The 27105-nt window shown below is 56.7% G+C and overlaps 2 protein-coding genes across 5 annotated transcripts in view; one reads left to right on the top strand and one right to left on the bottom strand.

The window, feature by feature from the left end:
- PKD1 (polycystin 1, transient receptor potential channel interacting) overlaps positions 1 to 22619 on the top strand; it is a 79111-nt gene extending 56492 nt beyond the window's left edge. The window contains exons 19-46 of the mRNA XM_066197825.1: positions 346 to 562; positions 1000 to 1150; positions 1620 to 1772; positions 4017 to 4161; positions 4976 to 5578; positions 6031 to 6187; positions 6455 to 6707; positions 7233 to 7428; positions 8039 to 8209; positions 8592 to 8735; positions 9204 to 9414; positions 9780 to 9906; positions 10568 to 10684; positions 10834 to 10883; positions 11040 to 11242; positions 11754 to 11853; positions 12417 to 12535; positions 12951 to 13153; positions 13649 to 13843; positions 14062 to 14201; positions 14769 to 14896; positions 15573 to 15738; positions 16262 to 16387; positions 16523 to 16697; positions 17085 to 17372; positions 17684 to 17818; positions 18079 to 18393; positions 18712 to 22619. Of these exons, the coding sequence (XP_066053922.1) occupies positions 346 to 562; positions 1000 to 1150; positions 1620 to 1772; positions 4017 to 4161; positions 4976 to 5578; positions 6031 to 6187; positions 6455 to 6707; positions 7233 to 7428; positions 8039 to 8209; positions 8592 to 8735; positions 9204 to 9414; positions 9780 to 9906; positions 10568 to 10684; positions 10834 to 10883; positions 11040 to 11242; positions 11754 to 11853; positions 12417 to 12535; positions 12951 to 13153; positions 13649 to 13843; positions 14062 to 14201; positions 14769 to 14896; positions 15573 to 15738; positions 16262 to 16387; positions 16523 to 16697; positions 17085 to 17372; positions 17684 to 17818; positions 18079 to 18393; positions 18712 to 19266 (5543 nt within the window). The 3' untranslated portion in view covers positions 19267 to 22619. The remainder of the gene's footprint in view (positions 1 to 345; positions 563 to 999; positions 1151 to 1619; positions 1773 to 4016; positions 4162 to 4975; positions 5579 to 6030; positions 6188 to 6454; positions 6708 to 7232; positions 7429 to 8038; positions 8210 to 8591; positions 8736 to 9203; positions 9415 to 9779; positions 9907 to 10567; positions 10685 to 10833; positions 10884 to 11039; positions 11243 to 11753; positions 11854 to 12416; positions 12536 to 12950; positions 13154 to 13648; positions 13844 to 14061; positions 14202 to 14768; positions 14897 to 15572; positions 15739 to 16261; positions 16388 to 16522; positions 16698 to 17084; positions 17373 to 17683; positions 17819 to 18078; positions 18394 to 18711) is intronic.
- A 359-nt stretch (positions 22620 to 22978) lies between these two features.
- Positions 22979 to 27105, bottom strand: part of TSC2 (TSC complex subunit 2) — a 31848-nt gene continuing 27721 nt past the window's right edge. For all 4 annotated transcript variants that reach the window (XM_066197826.1, XM_066197828.1, XM_066197829.1 and 1 more), the window contains 6 exons: positions 26838 to 27024; positions 25708 to 25847; positions 25451 to 25529; positions 25156 to 25247; positions 24794 to 24892; positions 22979 to 24221 (listed from right to left, as the gene is read on the bottom strand). In XM_066197826.1, coding sequence (XP_066053923.1) covers positions 24054 to 24221; positions 24794 to 24892; positions 25156 to 25247; positions 25451 to 25529; positions 25708 to 25847; positions 26838 to 27024 — 765 coding nt within the window. In that variant the 3' untranslated portion in view covers positions 22979 to 24053. The remainder of the gene's footprint in view (positions 24222 to 24793; positions 24893 to 25155; positions 25248 to 25450; positions 25530 to 25707; positions 25848 to 26837; positions 27025 to 27105) is intronic.

Here is a 27105-nt window from a genome sequence, read left to right as displayed (position 1 = left end):
AAGAGACAGAACAAGAGGACACAATCTTAAGCGGTGTCAAGGGAAGTATAGGTTGGATATTAGGAAGTTTTTCACGGAAAGAGTGATTAAATACTGGAATGGTCTGCCCAGGGAGGTGGTGGAGTCACCATCCCTGGATGTGTTTAAAAAGAGACTGGATGTGGCACTCGATGCCATGATCTAGTTGAGGTGTTAGGGCTGGGTTGCACTCGATGATCTTGAAAGTCTCTTCCAACCTACACATCCTGTGATTCGGTGTGGTTCTGTGAGCAGTGCCAGCCCCTTCGGGGCGGTGTCTGCAGCTCCCCCCGGCCCTGGCAGAGCCCGGTGTGGTTTTCCTCGCAGGCTGGCGGGACACAGAGGACGCGGAGGGGCCGCTGGTGTACATCCTGCTGGCCTCCCGCCGCCGCCCCGGCCACTTCCATGAGTTCTGCGTCTACAAGGGCAGCCGGGCCGAGCATGGCGCCTTCCTGCCCCCCGGCTTCCACGACAGCGCCTTCCAGGTGTCCGTGGCTGTGCTGGTGCAGGACCAGCTGGGGGCCACCGTGGTGGCTGTCAACCGGTAAGAGCCAGCTGGCAGGCTGGGCTGTCCCTCAGCACCGTGCCCAGCCTCAGCTCCCAAATCCCGGGTGGTCTGGCCAGAGGGTTGTGCTGATGCTGGGTGAAGGGATTGCCTCCCTGGAAGAGGCTGTTGGAGGGAAAAGGAGGGGAGGCTCACCAGAAGTGCACAGGGAGTGTTCCAGGCTTTGTGGATCGTTGCTTGAGGGGGAGGTTTTTCCAGGGGTTAACGGCTTTCCTGGAATCATGGAATTGTGGAAAGGACTCCAGGGATCATGGAGTCCCAGGGCTGGGCCAGGTTGCAGGTCTGTGGTGTTTCTCATGCAGATGGGGCACCAGGGCGGCAGCAGCAATGCTGCCTTTGTGGGTCACCCACCTGCCTCCCCTCCTCTCCCGTCCCCGCTCAGTTTGCACTGCACCCAAATCCCTCTTTCCTTGCAGCTCCATGGAAATTGGCCTCCCCGAGGGCTTCCCCAGCCTCTCCCACTGGCTCTACAATCAGACTGACACCGTGCTCCAGGGCTTGGTGAAGCAAGGGGACCCTCAGCAGGTCATTGAGTACTCCCTGGCCCTCATCACCATCTTAAATGAGGTAACACAGCTTGTTCTGCCCAAGAGAGGCCTCCAGAAGTCCTTGCAATTGCCAGGAGAATTGTTGGGCCAGATTTTGTACAAGGATCTCTATAGGCAGGGCAGGAATTCGGGGCTATATTCCTGTTTCCCTGCCCAGGATGAGGCTGCTGCACACCTGGAAGCCAGGCAGGGATGATCCCCCTGGGAACAGGCACCTTGCTTAGTTGGATAAGGACTGCACTCCAGGTACTGGTTAGCTGCTGAGTGCCAGACTGTTAAGCTAATTGCTTGGAGAGAGAAGTGAAATTGAGGAAGTTCTGCTGGAAAACCAGCTCATTAGATCCCTCTGGGGAGAGGCAGAGCCAGGAGATGTGGAGTGCAGGGAACAGGTGACTCCAGCTCAGCTCAGCAGCCTCTGAAACTGCTCTTCACTCTGTTATTTTCACTCCAACTTCCTCTGCTCTTCCTGTTTTATTTTCCACCTCCAGTATGAGCGGTCCATGCTGCTGGAGCCTGAGGCTGGGCAGGAATTCGAGCTCCGCACCTGGACCCGCAACAACATCACAGAGACCCTGAACTCCCTGAAGGTGAACACGGTGGATGACATCCAGCAGATCTCAGCTGCCCTGGCACAGTGCACGGTATGGCCCCTGGCCCCACCTCTGAACCTCCAGGTGCTGCTCAGGTGCACCTCAGTCCCTGTAACGTGAGGGAGTCATGGACTGGGAGACAGAAATCATGATTTGAGACCTCTTGATCCAAACCCTGTCCAAACTGGCCGGGAATAATTCCAGGGATGGAGCAGCCACGGCCTGTTTTACTGTTTGGAACTACCGTATATAAAAAGTTTATAAGTCCTGGTTCTAGACACTCACTGGTCTGGATCTTGGCCCTGCCCAGCTCCTTGACCAGTGATATGTCTGCTCTCTGGACTGGCTGTAATTTTTTGAGGTGTCTGCACGAGTTCTCCCATTCACCTAGGGACTTCTAGAACGAGCCAGGTCAGCCGAGTTGGGTCTGTTCTAACCAGATTTATCTTGTCTGGCTAATAGATCAACTATGACAAGTCCTTGCTGTGCTTGCCTGGCTCTCTGCACACACAGTGGGGACAGGTGGCACTTGCTGGCATTGTCAGGGTTCCTGTGGTGATGTCCTGGGTGCTGCCAGTGCCCAGGTCTGATGCTCCTCCCAGCCCTGTTTCTGCCCTACAAGATGAGAAACCCCTCTGTGCTTTGCTCTGCTGGAAGCACTGTGATCCTGGCAGTTTGCAGCCCCCGTTCCCAGTGCTGGGGCTGGTGCCTGGTGGATTTAGGAGGGGAGAGAGCCCAGTTATGTAATGCACTTGTGCTTTGGTGCTCAGCCAGGCTGCTCTGGCTCCTCCTCCCACCCTCCCTAATTTTTGCTTTGGGGACTGGTCAGGTACCTTGGCCCTGGCTGTGCCTCCCCTGCAGCCAGGTCAGTGATGGGCAGACACTACATCCCACCCACAGAGTCCTGGTCTGCTCCCTGCCCTGTTTCTGAGCCTGAAAACCTTCAAAATCCCTTCTTTCTGTTCCCCTCTGCCTGGGGGTTTGGGATTCAGCACATCCCATTCCATGCTGGACCAGTTTGTTTCTGTCTCTCCCACCTCCTCATGCCTCGTGACTTGATTTTGCTGTGGGAGCTTAGGTCTAGAAATAGAATTTTTATTCCACGGGAGAAGCTGACATTCCAGGATTACTTTGTGCTCTGGGCTGGAATGGAAAGCTTAGGAAAACAGTACTCCAGAATTTCCCAAGTGGCTAAGACAAGTGGAGTTCACACATTCCTGCACAAGTGTCCATTAGGGCTGATACGTTTTTGATTTCACCTACAAGGGAGAGGAAAAAAATCAGAATTAGTTTCTCCTGGAGGGATAAAAAAAGAATCTTGGACTTCTTGGTCAATTCTCCTCCCTAAGTAGGAGCTGCCCTTGGGTGGTTCCTCCCCGTAACCCAGTGTCTTCCCCACCTCCCTGATTCCTGACTCCAATCCACACAGTCTGTCCTGGCTTCTCAGAGCTTACAAATAGAGCAGAAGAGGGGGAACTAATTCAAGACCTGCAGATGCTGTTTTGATTCTTCACCAAAACATATGGTGAATCACGGCTGAATCCTGTGATGATTAAAAGAAAAAAAGATGAATAAGAGCTAGGAACGGGGTTGTAACAGCTTCCATGTGTTGCCTCAGTCCCTCCCATCCAGCCGTGGAGAGGGCAGGAAGCTCCAGGCCATGGCTGGAACATTCTGTTTCTTGGACACATCTGGGAGCAGAGGGAGGGACATCCATCATGCCTGAATGGCAGAATTCCTCCCACAGCCTTCAGGAGGGTTTGGACACTGAAATGGATTTGGTTGGGGTTAAATCCTGCTTCCATTGGAGGTCGTGGAGGGGATGGAGGAATCCCATCCAGCTCTTCCTGCTTGGTTTCTGTGGGTGGTCCCAGAGGGGAGATGTGCCTGGTCCTCACGAGTGCACACCAGGGAACACGAATTTAGAATCACAGAATCCTGGAATGGCTTGGGTTGGAAGGATCAGGTTGCTCCAAGCCCTGTCCAAGCTGGCCTTGAACAATTCCAGGGATGGAGCAGCCACAGCTTCTCTGGGCAGCAAGTTCCTCCCTTTAATCCCCTTCCCAACCCAAAAGCCTCCTCTGCCAGGCATCCTCTGCCTGCCTGTACACTGGCACTTCGGAATGTCATGGCAGTGAGATGGAAGAGTCTTGGAGACACCAACAAGTTTCTGGTCACTCTCAGTGTGAGCAGGGCAGCCTCTGCTGTCCCCAGGGCTGGACAAAGCATGGGGCACTTTCAGGACTGAGCTTTCCCTGGGGTGTTCTTGCTCTGTCAGACCTGGTCCCTTTGCAGGTGGTGAGCAAGGAGCTGGTGTGCAAGTCATGCCTGACAAGGACCCTGAACAAGCTAGAGACCATGATGACCATTCTGCAAGGGGAGACCACCCAGGGCACGGTGACGCCAACTGGCATCGCCGACAACATCCTCAACATCACAGGTGAGCTTTGTCCTGTGCCTGGGGACAGGCCACCAGGCTCAGGGCCAGGAGCAGGAGCTTTCAGGCTCCCTCCTCTGCCATTTGGGCTTTGGCCCAGCTTTTTAGGAAATTGCATCTGCCATTTGGAGTGTGGCATCCCAGCCCTCTCTTCTCCCTGCACTTTTCCCAGGGTTGTCCCGGCTTTGGCAGCCGCTCTGTGGACGTTTTCATCTGACAGTTGTTAATATAACTCACTAATACTCCTAATAAGCTCACTAATACTCCAGGGGATTCTCTTTTTAGTAAACAATGAGTAACAGCTATGGCTTCCAGATGCTTGACTTCCTGGTTGACTTCCAAGGAGGCTGTCAAACCTCGCTGGGGCATCTGGGAGCACTGTGTGGAAATCCCCACCTGGGTGACCTGGGGGAAAGCAGAGGCACCTTCTCTGCACCCCCTGTTACCTCTGCACTCCATTCTGAGTGCTGTGCACTTTATGGTGCAAAAGTTTAGGAACATATGTTTATTTTTTCCATTCCCTCCCTGTTTCCTGAGCTGTGGTTCTCTTCACTGCACAGGAGGGAAATCAAGTGTGTTGTGATTAAGTATTCCTCACCCAACCTGGTAGATTAGAGAGGCTGCAGGAACTGCTGACAGCTTTGCTTTTAGCTCTGGGCTATGAATGCTCCAGTGGGGAAGGTCATGTGCAGAGGAACAGTGAGAAGACAGCAAGGAAAGCCTTGTCTGATTGCTTTGGGAAGGTGTCAGCTGTTCTCCTGACTGTAGCAGTTATCCAGGGCTGTTTACCACTTCCTCTTCATTCCTCTCCTGGCAGGTGACCTGATCCACCTTGTCAATACAGTTTCACAAGAATCCAAGCCCCAGGAGCTGCTTGCTGATTCCCACAATTTGCTGCTGGCTCCCAAAGCCTACAACCTGTCCTCCAGCCTGATGCGAATCCTCATGAAATCCCGGGTGCTGAACGAAGAGCCCCTCGAGCTGGTGGGAGGAGAAATTAAGGCCACAGGCAAGAGGTCTGACCCCTTTAACTTGCTTTGCTACGAAAACACACCAAACTGCCAGTTCTCCATCCCCCAGGCCTTCAACTCCACCCTTTCCAACCTGACGGATGTCATCCAAGTCATGTTCCAGGTGGACTCCAATCCCTTCCCTTTCGGGTACATCAGCAACTACACCGTGTCCACCAAGGTGGCCTCCATGGAGTTCCAGACACACAACGGGGTGCAGATCCCCATCGGGAGCCTGGACTCTGAAAAAGCCATCACTGTGATGGTCTCCAACAGCACAGAGCCCGAAAATCTCGTGGCTGGCACCGAAGTCATCGAGCCAAGAACGTCTGTGAACCTCATTGTGATCATGGAGAGCAACAACAGGGAAGCAGGACTGCACTTTCAGCTCACCTACAGAGTCCTCAATGGTAGGGCAGACAAATCCATCTCTTTGTTAGTCCTTCCTGTGGGAGAGGAGGGCTGGGTGTGAGGGATAACCAGTGTGGGAAGGGATGCTGGGTGGCAGCAGCAGGTTCCACACTGCATGGTCGAGGTTCTGGCTGTCCTGGCGACAATCTCCATGCCCACTGTCGTCTTTGCTTGTGGATTCTGGCCCTAAGAAGCCTTTTGCTTTTCCCAGCCCTTCTGTTGTGCCACGTTAGCCCTGGAAGGCATTGTCCAGTCCCTCTCCCAGGCAGGCCCAATGGTATGCAGTGCTCAGGGGTCCTCTGAGGTGCACACTGAGGGAGCACAGTCTGGAGAAGCATCTGCCACAAACCCCTACATTCCTCCTTCCCTGAGCCCCAGTGCTGGCAGCAGACCTGAGGTTGAGTCTCCCAGGGGTTTTAAAAGCCCTTTCTGTTCCTTCCCCTCCCCACAGAGCATTACCTGGCCAGTGAGCCCGAGCCCTTCATCATGGCCTATCTCCATCATGAGCCCGAGCCCAACGAGCACAACTGCTCTGCCTCCAAGAGAATCAGCCTGGACGCCCTGGCTGGAAGTGACCACAAGCTCTACACCTTCTTCACCTCTCCCAGGTAAGAGAAGCCTCCCTGGTAGTCCCTGTCAGCCTCAGGCTGTGCTGTGGATGCATGTGAGGGGTGCTCAGGTGGTCTGTGGAGCCCCTGAGTGTCTGCACAGCCGAAGGGTGTAAATTACACCACGTTCACTGGGCTTTTCCTCCTTTTTGAGTGCATCCCTGCCCCTGCAGCTGGAAACTTTCCATGGGCACACCTCCACCAGAATGGGGCTGGTGTCCCTTCAGGAGGCAGGGGAGTCATCTCCTTCCTCTTTCCCTTCTCCAGAACGGATGACCCCATCCAGAAATACTACCTGAACATCACCAACCACTTCAGCTGGTCGGCAGTGGAGGTCACCCTGGGGCTCTACACGTCCCTGTGCCAGTACTTCAGCGAGCAGGAGAAGCGCTGGAAGACGGAAGGGATTGTCCCCCTGGAGGAGACCAGGCCAGACCAGGCTGTGTGCTTGACCCAGCACCTCACAGCCTTTGGGGCCAGCCTGTTTGTGCCCCCAAACTCTGTCCAGTTCATCTTTCCTGTGAGTACAGCAGAGCAGAGACTGTGCAGTGCTGTCACACATAGAACGGCTTGTTGTCACCTGGAACAAAGCCATAGTGTGTTGGTTTCATGTCCAAGCTGGCACCAGCACAGGCATCTGGGAGCCTTTGGGAGGTGCAGTTGGGCACAGCTCACGGGAAGCTGTGTCCCCTGGTTGGGAATCCTGGCTGGAAACAGACCTTTGCAGATGGCTTTAGTCCCTGGCCTGGATACTTCGCACTGTGTCCCCCTCTTAGGGAGATGCCAGAGGTCCTTCCCAGCTGTCACCCAGCACTGTTTGATCCCAGGGAGTCACACCTGCCAGCTGCTCCCTGCTTCCCAGGGGCATGCAGCTCTTCCTGGCCGTGTTCCTGTGACGTGAGCGGGAGCAGGGAGCTCCTGGCAGCTGCTGCTGCTGCCGGCTCTGCGGGGCCACGGCTGCGAGCGGGGCCACGGCCGGGGAGGAGGCAGGGAATGGGAACAGGATCCCCCTGGGGTTGCCTTTCAACACTTTTCCCTTCTCCAGGCTCCAGGCCCAGGGCTGAACTACATCGTGCTGCTGACGTGTGCTGTGTGCTTTGTCACCTACTCGGTGGCCGCGCTGATTGTGCACAAACTGGACATGATCGACATGAACCGCGTGGGGGTCATTCCCTTCTGCGGCAAGAACGGGATGTACAAATACGAGATCCTGGTGAAAACGGGCTGGGGCAGAGGATCAGGTGAGCCCACAGCCTGCTCCCCTGCCTGGTTCCCAGGGGGACACCTGTAGTTCACCTGAGGTCCCACCTTTAGCTCATCACACTCTGAATGCTCCCTCCCCACAGGGCCCAGAGCAGAGCTGCAGCTTCAGTCCAGGGCTTCCCACAGCATTCCCATATGTTATTGTGGGATGATGGGGCAGGTCAAGAGAGTGGTTTGGGTTCCTCAAAAACCTTCTGGTTCCAAACTCCTGACATGGGCAGGGACACCTTGCACTAGCCCAGGCTGCACCACCACTGGCTGTTGTGGTGGGACAACCAATTACTGCTGGAAGGCACCAGCCTGGAGAGAAATTCCCCCATCCTGCCTTCCCTGACTGGGCTGTGGTTACAGAGGCAGAGATTGTTCCTCTCTTCTGACGCTCTCCTTCCCAGTTGACCCTTTAGATGGTTCCTTTTGCTGTACTCCAGGATCCATCACTTTGTTCTGAGTCTTTCCCAGCAGCAGGCAGGCACCAAGTTTGGCTTCTCTTCGGGGGCTGGGTTTGTAGATCGAGCTGTCACAGGCAGGGCTGGGGAGCAGCTGCACCTCAGGTGGCCTTCCCTGAGGGAGCCCCTTCCTCCCCTGCAGGTACCACGGCCCATGTGGGCATTGCCCTGTACGGGGTGGACAATAAAAGTGGCCACAGACACCTGGATGGGGACAATGCCTTCCACCGCAACAGCCTGGACGTGTTCCAGATCGCCACGGAGCGCAGCCTGGGCAGCATCTGGCGCATCCGCATCTGGCACGACAACAAAGGTGGGACATGGACAAGGGGCAGGGGGCCTGGCCCCTCCCTGGTGTGACCTGGAGGGGCCACATGCCAGGCCTGGACAGGGGGACCTGGCCCATGGTGAGCCGCTGGATCGGGAGGACATTGTGGGGGGACATGGAGTCTCCCTCACAGACTGGCCAGGTGCCACCCCAGACACACAGGATGCAAAGTGCTGTGCACTGTGACCATAAGAGTTACATCAGGGTGACCTGGTTGTGCCACCTTCTCGTGTGGGTACTGTGCAGCACCCATTGAGGACAACCATGTCACTGTCCCACTGGCAGTGCTCGTGTGGCCCCCTCAGTTTCGTGGGCTCACACGGGGAATGTGTGCCATGAAATAATTCCTTTGTCTCCCCCCGTTCAGGACTCAGCCCCTCGTGGTACCTGCAGCATGTCATCGTGAGGGACCTGCAGAGCAGCAAGAGCTATTTCTTCCTGGTGAACGACTGGCTGTCAGTGGAGAGCGAGGACAACGATGGCCTGGTGGAGAGGGAGGTGTTTGCTGCCAGTGAGTGCCCCACATCCCCTGGGTCCTTCTCACCCCTGGGGCCTGGGGCCCTCATTTTCTGCAGGCTGAGCCCCTTTCACAGCTCCCTCAGCCACTCCTGGTGCTCCAGCCCCTCCATGTCTTTCTTCTTGTGATGTTCCCAGAATGGACCCCAGGGTTGGAGGTTCCTCAGCAGTGCACTACACAAGGGACAGGCACTGCCCTGGGGCTGTGGCCACACGGTTTTGGTACAAGCCAGGTGCCATTGGCCTCTTGCCCACCTGGACACAGCTGGGCTCGTGTTTAACCCCTGTCACCCCCAGATCCTTTTCTGCTGGGCAGCTTTTCCAGCCACCCATCCTCAAACCTGGAGCACTGCCTGAGGAGGGATCCTGTGGGTGCAGTGTGGATACCCTGGAGTTTCTGGGACAGATGTGGCCGGGTCCCCACAGCGGTGCAGCCACCCTGAGTCTGTCCCTTTGTCCCCAGGTGAGAGCGAGCTGAGGAGCTTCTGGCGGATCTTCGTGGCGGAGCTGCAGCGCGGGTTCTTCGAGAAGCACGTGTGGCTGTCGCTGTGGGACCGCCCGCCCCGCTCCCGCTTCACCCGCGTCCAGAGGGCCACCTGCTGCTGCCTCCTCATCTTCCTCTTCCTCTGCGCCAACGCCGTGTGGTACGGCGTGGTGGGCAGTGTCCACCTCAGGTGTGCAAAGGGCGTGGTGGGCAGTGTCCAGTCAGGTGTGTGCATGGTGTGGTGGGCAGTGTCCACTCGGGTGTGTCCCCAGCCTGCTCGTGGCCCTCCTGCCCTCCCATTGGGGCAGGAACATCTTTCATCTGCTGGGGAGGAGTTTCCTTGCTTGTGCCTCGAGTCTGCCCTCCCCATTCTAAGGAGTGTGGGACCAGGATATGGACACTGGATGACCAAAGACTGTCAGATTTGGGTTTTCAGGCTGATTTCCTCCTCTGCACATCTGGAATTCCTGGTTGTGCACTTGTGTCTCCTTGCTTACCTGGCCACCCCAAAAGCTCCTGCTGACACTGTCTCTGGTCCCTGTTGCTTCCCTGCAGCAATGTGGCCGTTTCCAGCCTGATCCCGGTCAGCGTGGACACGGTGGCTGTTGGCCTGGTGTCCAGCGTGGTGGTTTACCCTCTCTACCTGGTCATTCTCTTTCTCTTCCGGATGGCTCGTGGCAAGGTAAGGAGAGGGGATGGTTGCAGGCTGTTCAGATTGAGTGGGAGGCCACCGGGTTTGCTTTTGGGAGGCTGAATTCTGCTTTTCCTGAGACCTCACTCCTCCAGCTGGGCTCTGCACTTGCCCGGTTGTGCTGCACCAGGGCCAGACCCTTCCCCAGCCTCTGCCCCTCTCGCTGAGCTCAGATCACTGCTGGCCTCTGTCAGTGCCCAGGCACCAAAAAGGCACATTTTAGAAGCTGTTTAAGCACATCCTCCCTCAGGATTTCAGTGTGACAGGCACCCAAAAGCCCAAGGCAGGAGCCCAGGAGCTGCTCAGTGGAGCCTCTCTAATGTCTGCCCTGGGTACAAGCTCAGCTGAGCAGGGCTGTGCTGAGGCAGCTGGGCAGGGTTTAGCTGGGGATTTACCGACTAGTTAAGCACAATTAGCAGCCCCATTAACTATTGCAGCCAGCTGCTTGGGGACTGAAGAGCAGCAAATGTGGCTGATACAGCTGAGAGCACACAGGAAAAGCTTTCAGACTTGGGGGGCTTTTCCTGGGACAGCCTGGGTGGCCCTGGTTGTGGCACGTGTGGCTACAAGTGGCTGGGAGGCAGTGGAGGGATGGGCATGTGCCTGGTCTCAATGGCAGTGTCACCTCTGTCCCTCCTCATGTGCCCTGCAGGTCTCCATCAGCCACACAGTGACTCACTCAGACCAGCAGTCCCTGGAGATCGACAACTACCTGGACTCCTCAATCCTTGACAGCTCCTTCCCCACCTTCCCCGGGCTCCAGGCAGAGGTAACTGCTTCCCTCCCACAGCTGGGCAGGCTCCTGGAGGTGTGGGCCCAGGGCTAAGAGCAGCTCAGTGACTGCTGATGTTCCTAACCCACTGCTTTGACCAGGCACAAACCCGCGTCATGTTCCTGAAACTTTTCTGTCTCCTGCAGGCCTTCTCTGAGCAAACCAAAACAGATCTGTTCCTGGAGGACTCCAAGAGGTGAGTGACTTCCTGAGGATGGAGCCAGCAGGACTGGAGCCTGTGCTTTGCGGGGCTGGGCTTGGCTCCCACAGCAGTTTCCTGCTGCAGTCCCACACAGTTCCTTTCCTCGCGCTCCCCTCGTTCATCACCGCCCCTGTTCCCGTTTTCCGGCAGCCTGGTGCCGTGGCCCTCCAGCGAGGCCCTGCTCAGCTGGCCAGACCTGCTCAGTGACCCCTCCATCATGGGCAACACCATCCAGAAGCTGAAGAGAGGCCGGGCCAGCCGCCACCTGGGGCTCGAGGCCCCGCTGGCCACTGAGGAGGACACTTTGTCCCTTGGGATTCACCAGGGACAGCCCCGCTACTTCTCGGCCTCAGGTGAGCCTCCCTGGCATGGGGCAGAGGTGGAACAGCAGAGCTGCTGCCATCAGCACTGCCTGCACTCTGGAGGGCAGGGCAGGAGGGTTGTGGCTGCTTAGTGGGGATTTTAGCCTGGGAAGGCAGAAATCCTGCTGGGCATCAGGCTGAGGTGGGTGATCCCACGATGCCAGCAGGCTGGGAGCCAGGAGAGGTGTGTTCCCATGGGAATGCTGCAAGCAAGCAGCACTTCCTCACTGGTTTCAAAGCCACAGCGTGTCCCTGAGCCTCTGGAAGTGGCTGGAGAAGGAGAGTTTGGCCTTCTGAAGCAGCAGTTCCCTTGCCAGCACTGTGGCGAAGCTGGGATAGACAGGAGCAGGACAGGGAGCAGGGGAGGGCTGTCCCAGGGAGAAGGACATCACTGTGACCCTTGTCCTCCTCCTCCCCAGTTCCAGCAGGTGGCTGAGCCGTGCCCTGGTGTGGTGCTGGGTGCTGAGCTCTGCCAACGCTGGCTGTGCTCTCTCTTTCCCAGATGAGGACCTGATCCGGCAGATCCTGGCAGATGGAGCCAGCGGCATCTCCCAGGACCTGGGGCCGTACATGAGGGCAGAAACAGATCTGATCTCAGGCCTGTGAGTGTTTGGGGAGCAGAGTCCCCACGGGGCCAGAGCCTCCCACCCCCTGCCCTCACAGCCAGCTGAGCTGAGCTGGATCTGGGATGCTTTCACGGGTCACTGTCCCTGCTGGCCATGACTCCTGCAGCCACAGCTCCAGGAGGGCATTGCCACACTTCCAGGAGCCACCTGCGACATCCCATAAAGCCACAGCTGTGTCTCTGGCACTTTTGGACTATGAGCACAGTGCTGGGATGAGGGCTCACTTGATGGCACTGATGGGAGGGAGAAGGGGATTCTGCCCAAACCTCTGTTGTGTTACCATGCCCAGGACGCCCTGCTGGGCACCCTGACCACCACCCCCAGGGCTGGTAGCCCAGCAGCCACTGCAGAGTCCAGGCCAAGGGGAGGGAGGGACTGTCAGCCCTCCCCATGAGACACAGAGCCGTGTCTGTGCCCTGGGGACGTGTGTGATGTCCCAGCATTGGTGCCGGTTCTGGAGCTCAGCCCCTTGGTGCCAGCCTGCTCAGCACAGAGCCAGTGGTGGCACAGCTCTCAGCAGGCTCCCTCTGTCCTGGCAGGTCCAGCGTGTTTGGGGAGAAGGTGGAGACTGTCATGATGCAGAGGCTGAACGACAAAGGGCAGAGCGTGGCACCTCCTCCGAGGGAAGTGAGCAGATCAGCCAGGTCGACCTGGACAGGTACCAGGGCTGTGCCCCCGGGGTGTGGGGGGACAGGGCCCATCCCGCACTGCAGCACTTTGGAGGCACAGTGGGGTAAACTGGAAACAAAATAGAAAAGGAGCCTTAGGAAGGGCTGCTGAGATATCGCTGCTGTTTCCTGCCAGCTTCTCTCAGAGCCTAGATCTCATTAAGCCCTGGGGGCAGCACTTGTTCTGTGACAGTCCCTGCAGTGTCCCCTGGGGAGGCTCTGCTCCCTCCTCCCCTAGTTACTCTGCTCTCTGCAGAAATGTTGGGGATGATCCCTCCAAACCCATCCAGGACTGGTGGCGGGCTCTCAGCTGGGATGAGTGCTGAGCCCAGCCCTTGCTGTGCCCACCGGGACCTTTTGCAGGGATGTTCACACTGCTCTCCCTCCTCCTCCTGCTCCTCCCAGTTGCAGACCAGACGTTCAGGAAGCGCCTGCTGCCTCCCTGGTGCTCCCTGCTGGCCCACGGCATCAGCCTCCTGCTCTTTGCTGCCTCTGCCGCCGTCTCCGTGTGGATCGGGGTGGGCTTCTCCTCCAGCGTGGCCCTCATGTGGCTCATCTCAGGGATATTCAGCTTTCTGGCATCGTTCCTGGTCTGGGAGCCCCTGAAGGTGAGCGTGGCACGAGTGCAGTAGCACAGACCTGTACGTGGAGTTAACAGCTGGAATTAACTTGTCCAGCTGCTAATGACAGCCCTGGAATTGTTAAGGTTGGAAAAGCCCTTTAAAATTATCCAACACCACCACTGTGTCCACCACTAACCCATGTCCCCAGCTGCCACATCCCTGGGTTTTGAGCACTCCCCGGCATGGTGAATCAATCCATCACTGCCCTGGGCAGCCCCTTCCACAAAGAAATCAGGGCAGAGTGGACAGTGTGGGCACTGAAGGTCTCTCCCACCCCTGTATCCCTCAGGAAGGGGAGGATGTGGACACCAGCAGCAGCAGGAGAGGCAGGGCTGGTGGCAGGGCTGGTGGCACTTGGTTTTGAAGGTCCAGGTGGGAGCTGTGCCATGCTGGCTGTGCCAAGGGGCCCGTGGGAGCTGCTGCTGGAATGCTGAGGTGGCACAGCTCCCTGCAGGCTCAGCACTCTTCCCTGTGCCCCAGGTGCTGCTGGAAGCCCTCTACTTCTCCCTGGTTGCCAAGAGGCTGCACCCAGAGGAGGATGACACCTTGGTGGAGCAGCCCTGCGTGGAGCACGTGTCCGAGAGGATCAGCAAAGTCCGGCCCCCGCAGGGGTTTGCCCTCTTCCAGGCCAAGGAGGAGGCCAGGAAGGTCAAACTGCTGCACAGGATGCTCAAGGTGGGACATCTCCTGCTGCCTGGTGCCCAGGGCTCAGACACAGCTGCAGCTGAGTGTGGGTCTTCCCAGTCCAGCTGGAATCCCCTGAGTGCTTGACTCCAGCTTCTGCCTCAGTTTCTGGGTCTGATCCTTTTGCATGGCCATGGCCAGCACTGCTCTGCTGCAGGATTAGGATCCAGCTCTTCCATGCAATCCCGTTTTTACTCTTTGCTTCCCAGAATTTCCTCATCTACATGATGTTCTTGCTGGTGGTGCTACTCACCAATTACGGCGACGCCTCCCGCACCAGCCGGGCCTTCCTCCTGCAGAGCTCCATCAAACAGCAGCTGGGCAGCAGCGACTTCCTGCTCATCAAGAGGTAACTGCCAGCCCCTGGGGGGGCCAGGGGAGTCATCTCTTGGGCTTGTGCTCCACAGTCTGTCCCATAAGAGGTTCCTTTGTGCCCAGGTAGAGCTGGGGGTATTCCATATATATATGTCTCTGTGGTTCTGCTGCCCCCCTGGAGAGCAGAGGGGCCTCTGGGGATTGAGAGGTTTAATTTCTCTGAGGTTTAATGATTTCCCCAGTGGAAAAAGGGCTGTGGGAGCTGATGTTGGTATTTCTGGAGCTCCTCTAAAGGATGAGAATTTCTCTGTCTCCAAAATATAGAGCCACAAGTTGTAGCCATGAACAGGGTCACGAGAGCCAGAAATGACATCTTGTCCAGACTCTGCCTTTCCTCGCTCTGCACATGAGGATTAAATTTTCCCAGCTGGTTTTCCAGAGCCCTGGGAGCTCCCAGCAGCCCAGTGTGACACTGGGGATCCCTGGGCTGAGGGTGTGTCACTGCCAATCCCTTGGCTCTCTGTGCACATCAGTGTGGCTTGTTTGTGCCCTGAGGTCTCTGGAACTTTGACTCACCAATCTCACACCTTCCCCCCTGCAGGTCGGATCAGTTCTGGCTGTGGATGTCTCAGGTGTTCCTGCCTTACCTGTACAACAACGGCTCTGGCCAGGAGAGCCACAGCACCACGCTGGGCACGGCCCGGCTGCGCCAGCTCCGCCTGCGGGGAGGTAGGAGGGAGGGCAGGGACGGGGACTCTGCTGTCACAGTGGGAGGTGACAGTCCTGGAGGGGTAACATGGGCAGCTCTGCGAGCAGCTGGGGCTGAGGGGAGGCAGCACAGGTTGGGGGGGGCAATGGCTCTGCTCTGCAGAGATGAACTGGGGCAGTGGATTGTGGAATCCTGGAAGGGTTTGGGACCTTAAAGTCCATCCAGGGGCACCTTCCACTGTCCAAGGGTGCTCCAAGCCCTGTCCAACCTGGCCTTGGACACTGCCAGGGATCCAGGGGCAGCCACAGCTTCTCTGGGCACCCTGTGCCAGGGCCTGCCCACCCTCCCAGGGAAGATTCCTTCCCAATATCCCATCTAACCCTGCCCTCTGGCAGTTTGAAGCCAGTGATGTATCCAGGGACCAGAGTGCTGGTCCACAGTTACCCAAGGCCAGTTGGGATGTCTCTGTTCTCCTCCACTTGTACCCAGCTAATCCACTGTGACCTGGTGGCATGGATATATCATGACTCCTAAATTGGACAGCTCTCTATTTTTATTATTAATATCCATCCTTTTCTGAATCCCTGACTTGTGCATGCCCCTTCCCTCACCCTGGTGCACACATGGGGATGAGTGTGGAGGGGTTGGGAGGGAATGTGAGCTCCGTGCTGGGCTCTCAGGGTGGTCTCATTCCAGCTGAGTGCCAGCAGAGTGCCCAGGACATCCTGCAGGGCCTGGGCAGTGCCCAGAGCAGCTGCACTGACCAGCACAGCTTTGCCACTGCTGACTATGGAGTGGGCTGGGAGAGCACAGCCGGGAATGGGACAGCAGCGTGGGCACACTCAGCACCCGACCTGGCAGGGTAAGGGCTGCCCTGCCTGCTCCCACCCCTGCTCCTCCTCCAGAGACCCTTACAGACCTCTCTAAGGTCTTTACAGGTGCTCTGGGTTGTTCCCAGCCCTCACCTCAGCCCCCGAGCCTGGCAAAGGGCACGGAAATTCCAAATGGCCTGAACAGCAGTGTTGTGCTCTTCTGAGGGCACAGGGACAGAGGGTTCAACTCTGCCCCTTCCAGGGCACAGACAGGGCAGGGGAACCCAGCAGCCCAGATTCCTGCTCAAGGGGGTGACAGGACGTTGTCCTACACATAAATCACACCTGGTTGCTTCTCTGGTTTGTCCCCAGAGGCATCTCCATGGGCCACCAGAGGGCTTGGGGCTGTTCTGAGGTCAGGAGCACTGAGGTGGATCAGTGCACCCCTGTAATCTGTCCTGTGAAATAAATCCTGAGGGGCAGGATCTGCATCTGCACACTTGATCCTGGCCTGCCATGTAGGAGAGCAGCCAGTGTCCTTCAGCCTCACCCACGGCTCCTCTTCCTCTGCAGGATCTGGTACTGGGGTTACATCTCCTTCTATGACAGCAGCGGCTACGTGCAGGAGCTGGGCCCTTCTCTGGAGGAGAGCCGGGCTCAGCTGGAATTCCTGCAGCAGCACACATGGATCGACAACATGTGAGTGTGACAGGGGCAGAGGGAGTGTCCTGCTGTCCCCTGGGCTCCTCAGTGGTGCTCCTGCAGTGTCACAGTGGGCACAGGATCCGTGTCCCACCCGACGGTGGCCCCTGAGCTGGTGTTGTCCCCCTGCAGGAGCCGGGCAGTGTTTGTGGAGCTGCTGCAGTACAACCCCAGCGTGGACCTGCACGTGGCTGTCACCCTGCGCCTGGAGTTCCCCGGGGCTGGCCAGGCCATCGCCGCGGTCACCATCAGCCCCTTCCCCCTGCTGCGCCTCAGCTCGGGGGTCACCCTGCAGCTCCTCATGATGGTCAGTGTGGGGCCTCCCCTGTACCCCCTGCATGCGTGGGGGGCCCTGGGGACCCTCACCCAGGCTGCTCTGCCTGAGGCCACCTTGTCCCCACATCTGTCGCCCTGCTTGGGTGTGGTGTCAGCAGCGCCCTCAGCCCCTGGGTGCTGCCACCCCGCCGCAGGGGCACTGGGGAGCTTCAGGAGGGATTGGGGTGCTGGATGAGCCAGGAAGGCAGGGCAGGATGCAGGAGCTGCTCTGGGTGTGCAGTGGTGGAACTTGGCCTGGTGTGGGGGGATTTTGCACTCGTGGGGTCCCCCCAGTGCAGCACAGCAGTCAGGGCTTGTCCTCTCCTCTGGTAACTTCTCCATTCCTCCTCTCCTGGTGACCTCTCTGTTCCTGCCCCAGGTTTTCCTCATGCTGTTTGTGGTTTACTTCGTGGTGTCGGAGTCTCTGGCCATCAAGAAGGAAGGCAGAGCCTACTTCACCCTGTGGGGCAACTACAGCCAGTGGCTTTTCATCCTGCTCACCACGTGCACGGTGCTGGTGCACCTCAGCCAGGCCACCCTGGCTGACCAGCAGTGGCTCAGGTACCTCAGCAACCGCAGGGGCTTCACCAACTTCTACCAGGTGGCCTTGCTGAGCTCCATCTTCAGCAGCCTGGCCGCGTCCCTCCTCTTCCTCCTGACCGTGCAGGTACGGGCGGGCTGGGGGAGCAGCACGTGGGTGGTGGTGGGTGCTTTGGCCCCTCCTGTGCTTGTCCCCCCTGCACAGCTCCTGCCAGGGCAGAGGGGGTGGCAGGGAGGCCACGTGTGTCTCTGCTGTGCACTTTGGGGCTCTGGGCCCTCGATTCCCTCGGGGAATTCAGCCAAGTGTGGCTGATGGGATGATCCTGTCTGCAAGGAACCTGCAGACTGGGGTGTTTGTGCTCTGCTGGGGTTTGGGGTTCTCAGTTGACCCTTCCTGGGTTGGGAGTGTGTCTATAACTCCCTCCTCTCCCCTCCCAGGCTGCCCAGCAGCTGCGCTTCATCCGGCAGTGGTCAGTGTTTGGGAAGACCTTCCAGAAGTCCATGAAGGAGCTGATGGCTGCAGGGGTGGCCTTCACCCTCCTCCTCCTGGCCTATGCCCAGCTCGGCTTCCTGGTAACCACCCCTGTCCCCCTCCCTCACAAAGGGGCTGCTGGTGGTCCTGCTGCCCCTTTTCCCTCACCCTGGCATGACATGAGCAAAGCTCCTGGGTCCCCTGGGCACTCTGTGCCCATCCTGCCACTTGCACCTTTGGCCATGGGCTGTTCCTGTCCCAGCCCATTTTGGGCCACTCCTCAGGGTGGGGAGAGGATACCGAGGGTCAGGAGAACACTTTGCTGCTGCTCCCTTCTCACTCCATCTCTGTCCCTCCGCAGCTCTTCTCCTCCTCCTCCGAGTCTTTCCGCAGCGTGGGCAGCAGCCTCCTGCTGCTGCTGGCCCTTGTGCGGGGCAGCGCCAGCCTCCGGCCCTGCCTGCCCGAGGCCTCGGGGCTCTACTGCCTCTTCTGCAGCAGCTACATCGTGCTGGAGGTGTGGATTGTGCTGCGGCTGCTGGCGGCGGTGCTGATCCACAGCTACCGCGAGATGCGCTTCGAGCTCTACCGGCCCGCCTTCGAGCCCCAGGACTACGAGATGGTCGAGCTGTTCGTGCGCAGGCTCAAGATGTGGATGGGCTTCAGCAAAGCCAAGGAGGTGAGGGCAGCCTGGGGGCTCTGTGGAGAAGGGGCCCGGGGGCACAGAGTAGCATCCACCATCCTTAGCCTTGCCCTGCCTCTGGCTCCTTCCTGCAGCCGGGTTCCTCTGGCGGGCCAGGGCTGGAGCAGTGGCCACTCTGGGGGCCCAGGAGAGGTGGGGAGCTGTACAGGCATCAGCTGCCCCTTCTCAACCCTACAGTCCCACGTGGCTTTGTCTGGGATCTAGCCCATGCCCGTCACACCAGGGAGCTGTTCGGGGTGTCCCCATTTCCCAGCTCCTGCCCTAACCCTGCCCCTTTCTTCTCCTCCCTCCCAGTTCCGGCACAAGGTGCGGTTCGAGGGGATGGAGCCGCTGCCCTCCCGAGACTCCAGCGACTCCAAATCCTTCCGTGGCCCCACTCCCAGCGCCGCCTCCGACAGCTCCAGGGCCTCCACGTCCTCCAGCCAGCTGGACGGGCTGAGCCTGGTGCTGAGCGCCCGCGACAGCCTGGAGGTGGACGCCGACATCCAGCGCCTCCTCTCGCTCTTCGAGATGCTGCTGGCGCAGTTCGACCGCGTCAATCGGGTGACGGAGGACGTGTCCCGCATCGAGCACCTGCTCGAGTTCTCCCGCAGCCGCCGCGCCCGCAGGAGGCACCGCGGGCCCGAGGGGGGCCCGGGCCGGGGCTGCTCGGGCAGCTCGGAGCGGGGCCCGTCCCCGGAGGTGCCGGAGCCGCTGTCCCCGCGCTGTCCCCGGGGCGCGGTGCCCGGCCGGCTGCTGCGGGCCAGCCGCGGGGTCAGCGCGGCCGCGGGGGCAGCGGGCAAGCCCTGCGCGGCCAGGAGGAAACGGCCCCTGCGGGCCAAGAACCGGGTGCACCCCACGGTCAAGTAACGGGGCTGCAGGAGCGATTTGCCCAGGCTGGGTGGGCTGTGCCCGCCCGAAGCTGCCGCGGCGGCTGGGCCGGCCGGGCACAGGGGCTCCCCGGCCACGCCGCTGGCACGGCCACCGGCCCTGCGGAACCGGCCCCGCGGGAGCGTTCCAGTGTTAAAAGATGGAAGGGGAGAAGGCCGAGCCTTTCTCCCGGGGATGAGCAGGTGCAGGAGATCCCCGCTGGCTCACAGGGAGCAGCTGTGGGTGTTCAACAGCCCCGCAGGTGGGACTGGGGCGGGACGGGACAAAGCTCCCCTCCCTTCCCTGCTGGCTGTGCCGGCTGGGAAGGGGAGAGAAGAGCCCCCAGGCCTTGAAGGTTTGAACCAAGTCTTGGATTTTTTTGTCGACCAGACGCACTGTGGAGGAAAGCGACAGCTTTCGAGAAGGTATTTAACCCACCTTGTTTTTTAAAGCATAAATAGCTATATAGAGAAATGCTATCTACACCCAGAGCAGTTAATTTCCAGTATTGGCTACTTTTATCTTCCAGAAATTGGTACTATTATTTGTATTTAAAGAAATCCAATATTTAAAACAAAGGACGTTGCAGCGAGCTGGGGACGAGAGACCCCCCCGGGCTGCCTCAGCCCCCTCGGAGCTTGGGATTCCCGACTCCCAGTGTGGGGTTCCCAACGTGCTGGTGTCACTGCGGTCCCCACCCGCCCTGTCCCCCCGCCGTGGCCCCGGGGTGCAGGCGCCGCTGGCTGCTTGGCTTCTCTAACCCAAGGAATGTATTGCCCTAAGTCTATGTATTTTATTTTGGTTTACTTGTTCTCCTATGTACTGCCCAGCACTTTAAACAAGGCTTTCCTCGGCTACCAGTGACACGTGCGAGCTAAGAATGGGATAATATATCACAAAAGCAGTATTTTGTTCGTTTAAATCATAAACTGAAATGGGCAGGGAGGAAGGGGGAGGCAGTCCCAGCTCGGGCAGCAGTGCCAGCACCTTCCCTGGGCACAAAGGAGGCAGGTAAAGCCCTGAGGGAGCTTTTTTTGGGATCCCTCCAGCCCTGCCAGCTGGGATTCACCATGTGCCGGGCTACAGCTGCTGGGCTACAGCTGGCCTGTGCCATGGGGGCCCCCAGATCACAGCCTGGGGGTGCCTGAAGCCCTCCCAGGGGCTGCCTTCCCCTCCTCAGCCCCATTTCACCTTATGGCTATTGTAAGTAATTTATACGGGGTTTGTTTGGTTTTTAAATGTATATATTTTTGTATGTTTGCTATATTTTCATAGCATCGGTACCGTGTTTGAAACATGTAGATAGGAGACAGAACACTATTGTCAGAGTTATTTAAAGGATGTATTAAGTGCTTCTTCCTGGGAATGTCCCGTGTATATAAGGATTGGGTGTCTGTGTGTGTGGTGTGTGTGTGCTCTCCTGGGCTGGCTCGGGGCAGTGGCCACAGGCAGATGGGGAAAAGCCCCCAGTGGGCTCCTCTGTGTATTCCAGAACCTGCTCCATGCTTTGGACAGGTGAGAGGGTGGAAGGGAAGGCTGAAGGGGGCAGAGCTGCAGGGCAGGGGCCTGGGGTTCAGCTGGTGGGGCCTGGAAGCACCTTCCCAGGGCAGGGGAGACTTTTCCAGGTGGAGAGAGGGAGTTCCTAAAACACTTCCACTGCTCCATCCCCTCCTGAGCCTCCCCTCCAGCCCCCAGCTGTGTTGGATACTTGTAAAGATTTCATTCCAGCACCCATGTGCTTCCTTGGCCGTGTGGGTCAGGGTGGCTGCTCTGGGGTGCCTTTGGGACAGGTCTAAGTTACCTTTGGAAAACTCGGGTGCTGTGCAGAACAGATATTGTGGAGAGGTTGCAGAGGGATGAGGGCACGAGAAGATGAGTGAGGTGGTGCTTGGTCAGTGTGGAGGTGTTAGAAGAGCAGAGGGCACAGAGAAGTGAAGTATAGAGGGGAGAAATGGAATCCTGGTAACCAGGACAGGGTGGGAGAGGGTAGAGAAGGGCCCAGAGGGCAGGAGTGGGACAGGGAGGTGCCTGGAGCAGGCAGAACCAGCAGCTGGAGCCTGAGCCTGGGGCTGGGACCAGGTGCTGGTCAGCTTTGTGCTCAGAAAAAAAAAAAACTGGTTTTCAAACCAGAGGTTTTTTGCCTTGGATTTTTTTGTTCCTTTAACTTCCCAGGCAGCACAGCACCAGGCTCAGCTCTGGCACAACTCCTTTTTGGTGACACGGACAGTGCCAGTGCTATGTCCCCAAACCAAGGCAGAAAGAGGAGCAGTGAAGTGTCCCAGAGATCTGGGAGGTCCCCAGGGCTGGAGTCCCTGCAGCTCCAAAGCTCCTTTCCTCACACACCTGCCCTGGCACAGCCTCTCTCTCCTGTGTGGAGCACCAGGGGTGTAGATCCAGTCACCCCAAGGGCTCTGTGGAAATAATCAGTGATTGAAATGTCCCAAATGAACCAAGCAGGTCTTGGAAGTCTCGTGAAGAGCCAAAAAGTTCAGTTCCTGATACAGAGGTCAGTTCTCAGCTCGAGTATCCTCATTAGAAGAGGTTTTGGAGTAGGAGGGAAGGAGACAGAGGCAGGAGGGGCCAGCAGGGCCCCAAATGGTTTTGAGCAGCCATTCCTAAGCTAAGGGGCAGCTGGAACAAAGCTTCCCCCAAATCCAGCTGGATTTTTGTTCCTAGGTGCCTGTTCCTTGCCCTGCGTGTGTGTGTGAGTGTGACTCAGTGTGTGTGACTTTACCAAGTGCTCCCTCTGATCCGAGAGGAGCAGAAACGGGATCAGACAACTGCCCTACTTCCCTGAAGTACGGAGAGCAGCTCTGCCACCCACAGTTCCCTTGAATAGCCCAGCCCTGCGAGGTGGGCAGCACCCACAGCTCCCAGCACTTGCAGTTCTCAGAGCAGCAGCTCCTGTGCCAGCTCCAGCAGTGTCCCAGGGTCCCCTCCATGTCCCAGGCAGAGGGATTCAGTCATGGAGTTACACCCTCACAGCAATAAACTTGACTCAAAGCCCATAAATCCCCCTGAATGTATATTTTTGTGCCTGTAGTCACCGAGAGATGGTGATTTATTTATTGCCTTGAATCTCACAATGATGTATCAGGATCAAGCTGCTTAAATGAAAAATGAAACCCCCATCTATTCGTTCTGAGGGAGAGGGAGGGACTTCTGTAAGTGCCTTATTTTTTCTATTTTTTTTTTTTTTTTTTTTTTTAAGAACAATGATTGATTGTGACCAAAATGCCAATGGTTCCTGTCTGGTCAGCGTTTCACTGCAAACAAAAATGGTGTATTTTGTAACTGTGGGGATGTTTCTTACAAAGTGACAAAGTCAAATAAACACTGACTGCTAAAACCTGGCTCGGGTGGTTTTGTCCTGCTCCAGCCACTCCTCTCCACCCCATCCTCATTCTCTCTGCAGCCATAATTTTAATTAAGGTCTCCTGCACAGCACAAGACACTTTCTTAAATCTTCCAGCCTGTTAGGGCTGGTGTTAATGAATGAGCTCACCTGTGGTCACTGGGGGTGGCACAAGCACAAAGCTGACAGAGGAGCCCCCTCCCAGCACAGAGGGAATATCCCAGTCCAGGGACTGGAACACAGCCAGGAATCCATGTGTCCAGAACTGGGAGGGGTGGGAAACGAAACCAGGATAGGAGGAGGGATTTACATGATCAGGAAAGAGTTTGATCTTCTCCCAGGACAGCAAGAACACACTGATCAGACAAATATTTTATTTCCTTTACGACTCATAAACACTCGAACACAACGGACACTTGGTGTTCCCACACGCCTGCACAGGTGAGGGCTATCCCTTTGTCCCCTCACCTGTCCCTTCACAGTCCCACGTGCACATTGCACTTTGTCTTCATCTCCCTGCTGGCAGCCATTCCCAAATCCACGCTTCCCACTCATGGACAAAGCAGGGGATGAAGTTCTCACAGTATAGTCCAGCTTACGAGGTGCCTCCCAGTTGGGTGGTGTAGTGTCTGGCGCCCTCCTTGCCTCAGGATGGGCTGCAAATCCCATTCCAGCTGTGCCCACCTGCCCTGGAAGCTCCAACTGAACTGCTTCAGTCTCCCCTGAGAGCCTCCCTGTCAGGGAATAAGCAAAACTCGTGGGGAGATGATGCCCCAAGACTTGTCAGCAGTCAAAAAGGGATTTATATGGGGAAGGATGAGACATCCCAGCATTCCTGCAACCAGGGAAGTTCTGCAGATGGCCAAAATGAAGACAAGCCTTGGGAACTTAAGCAGTGTTTTGGGCAGGAGAAAACCCAAATTAACTCTTTCTAGAGCTGGCAGAATGAGTCAGAGCCTGAAGAGTCCAAGTGCTGACAGCCCTGAGGTTCAGGGAGGACCTGGGGTTCCGGGGTGCTCAGAAGTAGCAACTGCGTTTTCAGTACTTCATATTTCGTTCCCAATAAAGTCCTCAAAAATCCCACAATTCCTGTACCTTCACATGAGGATCTGCAGAATATCATCCTTTGTCTGCTTCCACCAGGAGCTGGTGTGGAAGGAGTCCAAAGAAAGGTTCTGCAGGCAAGTTCCCAGCAGAGAGTCTTTGAAACGGCTCAAATCAAACACCGTGAGTTGGTCTTCTGGGAGCTTCTGCTGGAAATCCAGTGTCGTTCTCAGGGACACCCAAAGCTCCTGGCAGGTTCAGTGCCAAGTCCACATGCAAGGAGCAGCCAGGCTGGGCCTCCCAATCCCTGTGTCGATGCAGGGATCAGCAGGCAGGGAACACAATTCCATGGCCTCAGTGTCCCAGCAGGGACACCCCGAGCCCGGCCCTACACGAACTCAGTGAAGTCGTCCACGGAGGAGATCAGCCTCTTCCTCTGCCCCGTCTCGTAGGTGGGAGGGGGGTCCTGGGGGATCTGGGGAGGGGGCTTTGTGGGGGCAGAGGGGTGCAGCTGCAGGGGAAGGCCAGGGCTCTGGTACTGTGTCTCTTCACGGAGCTGAAAGGCAACGGAGAGCAGGTGAGCTCCATTTTCTCCAAAACTCTTCGAAATCTCCATCTGGGCAGGGCAGGTTACCAGGACACTGTGGGGGGTGCCACTCTGTGTCCAGGTATTGGCCATCAGGAGGAATTTCTCCATGGAAAGGGTGGTCAGGCACTGAAGAGGCTGCCCAGGGAGGTTTGGAGTCCCCATCCCTGGAGATGTCTAAGGAATTCCTAGAGGTGGCACTCAGTGTTCTGGGCTGGGGACAAGGTGGGCATCAGGCACAGCTTGGACTCCATGGGCTGGAAGGGCTTTTCCATTATCAGTGATTCTGGGATTCCAGGATTAAGCTTCCCAAAAGCCCTTACTGCCAGTGAAGTTATTTGACATTGCCACACTTGTCATGCCCACAACACAACTGGATGATCCTTAAGGTCCCTTCCAACCCAAACTGTGATTCCATGCCCAGCTGGATTCTAACCTCCATACACACAGCCGTCCTCTCACTCAGCAGGTTCTGACAGCTGGTTTTACCTGCCCCAGTCTCAGTCAAGCCCAGTTCTGCCCCTCAGAGCAGCTGCACTCACCCGGTGCCGCAGCCTCTTGATGTGGCGCAGCCTTGCGATCCATTTGGAGGGGTAGGTGTCCGTGGGGTTGGATCTGCTGTGGTGGACCTGGGAAGCCATCTGGGTTGGGAAGGGTGGGGAGAAGCAGGGAAAGAGTGGAGCCACGTTAAGAAAACCACAACAATAAAACTAATCAATTTTTTCAGCGCGGTTTGACAGAAACTGCAATGCGGCTCTGAGTTAGGACTGTTCAGGTGCCAACTCTGGCTTCAAGGACAAGTAGAAAACTTGTTTCTTTGCTTCAGCAGGCCCTGCCTGTTTCCTTGGAAGCTGGTGATGGGCCAAGGCAGCAGCTGGAAGCTCAGGGAGCTGGGGGTACTCACGTTGGCATGCAGGGCCATCTGACGGGCCACGAAGGGCAGGTTCTTGTCAGAGATGATCTTGGCAACACTCGTGTCCACCAGGCCCTCCATGTCTTCAGTTTAAAGGAATAAGAAAAAAATTCTGGTAAGACAGTTAAGAAGAAGCAAAAGGCTGCCAGTAACTAAATATCTAAGTCAAATAAACCTGAGGAATTTTATCAACCAAGTCCCCACAGCTCCCACGCTAACAAGAACCTGGAAGTCTGAACTTTTGAAACGCAAAGCCCCAGCACAGCAAAGGCTGGGGAATTCCCACCTTTCCGACACTGCAGCGTCACCAGGTTACAGTCATAGTCCAGGGGGGTGATGATCACGTGCACAAAATTGAACTGCCCCTAAGGAGAAGCCAATGAAAGAGTCAGGAACATTTCTCTGGCAGCATCGTGGTTTGTGAATGCCATAAACACAGCTCCCCCCATAATCCCCACACAGTTTTCAGGGTAACACCCACACACATGAAGGTTTACCACCCTGTGCTCCTGCTGCCACACACCCACGCGGAAAATCCCCTACCTTTATTGTGCCCAGTTTAAAATCCTCTCCAGAATCGTTGTAAATGATGGAAACAAAATCATTCCCCAGGTGCCTCTTCTTGTCACAGCGGTATTTATCCAAATCCTTTGTGGGCATCAGAGTAGCAATGTGGAAAATGGCTGGAGAGGGAACAGAGAGATCCTTAGGCTGGGAAAGTAGCAATGGTCACATGCCAGTAATAAAAATACAAACTGTGCTCCCTCAATAGCTTTGTCCCCGTTTGTGACAGCTGAATCCAGTCCCACTGGATGCTCCAGGGCTCCCTGGAGTGCAGCAGCCAGTGGGAAGGACCACAGCAGCACAGGGAGGACACCCTGGGTTAGGGAGAAAAGAGGCAGAAGAGCTTAAACCAGGACTTGCAAATTTTTTCCCAGAAAAATTTGGGAAGTTCTGCATATCCTGCTGGATCCTGGATGATTTGTGCACTGCTTGGTGCTGCAGGAGCTGGGTGGCACTGCAGTGACACGAGCCATGGCCACAGCAGTGACACCCCCTGCTCTGAAGTGCCCTTCAGAGAAACACAGCAATACTGACACCACCCTCCGTGAACAGCTTTTACAGCAGCTGGGGACAGCCAGCTAAACCTCCAAACCAAACCCTGCCAGCCTTCAAAGAGCGGATCATTTCAGAGATTTACAGAGCAGACTGTTTTACAGAGCAGATCAATATCAAACTGATGTGTTTATTTTTTTTGTTAAGGCAGGTATGTTTTTAGGCTGAAAGTCTTTTATGAGTCATAGTAATAAACTGTAATATATTAAAATATCCCTTTAAATCGCAGAAAATATAGATGGGGGAGATGACTGTTCACATTGTGGATTTAAAGGTATTTGTGATGGACTAAGTGAATATTAATCTTATGAGAAGCTGTGATCCCATGAGTGGGTAATTCTAAAAAACACTCCAACCACTACACTAAATTTAGAAAACAGAAACTGGCAAACATAAAACCACTACAGGTCTGAACTTTATCACATGGCTTGCAGAACTCCCAGACAGAACAGGAGGGGATCAGAGCTCAGGACATCCTCACCACCTCCCTGGGAAGGAACCAGTGTGGCAGGCAGGTCAGTTGAGGTGACAAGACACAAACCATCCATCCAGCTCACCTTGCATGATGTCGTCGTGCCAGCAGTAGGTGAACTGTCCATCCTCTCCACACACATCCAGGCCACCCAGGTAGATCTTGTCTGGCTGGCAGTCCTTGAGCTCGATGAGCTTCCCCAGGCCCGTGAGGAACTCGGTGTAGCGGTAGGAGCCATGCTCGTTGGACAGGATGGCGATCTCGTTGTTGCTCTGGGACACAGGGATGTGCCACAATGTCACACTCAGTGCCAGCAGCACTGCACCAGCACCAGAGATCCCCTCCTGGGTTGC

The sequence above is a fragment of the Chamaea fasciata genome, unplaced genomic scaffold, assembly GCF_029207755.1.
Source record: "Chamaea fasciata isolate MVZ Bird 193981 ecotype frontalis unplaced genomic scaffold, bChaFas1.0.hap1 SCAF_16, whole genome shotgun sequence".
NCBI classification, from domain to species: Eukaryota; Metazoa; Chordata; class Aves; order Passeriformes; family Sylviidae; genus Chamaea; species Chamaea fasciata.
Note: the sequence above shows the minus strand (reverse complement) of the source record. Positions and strands in the feature narration are given on the sequence as shown.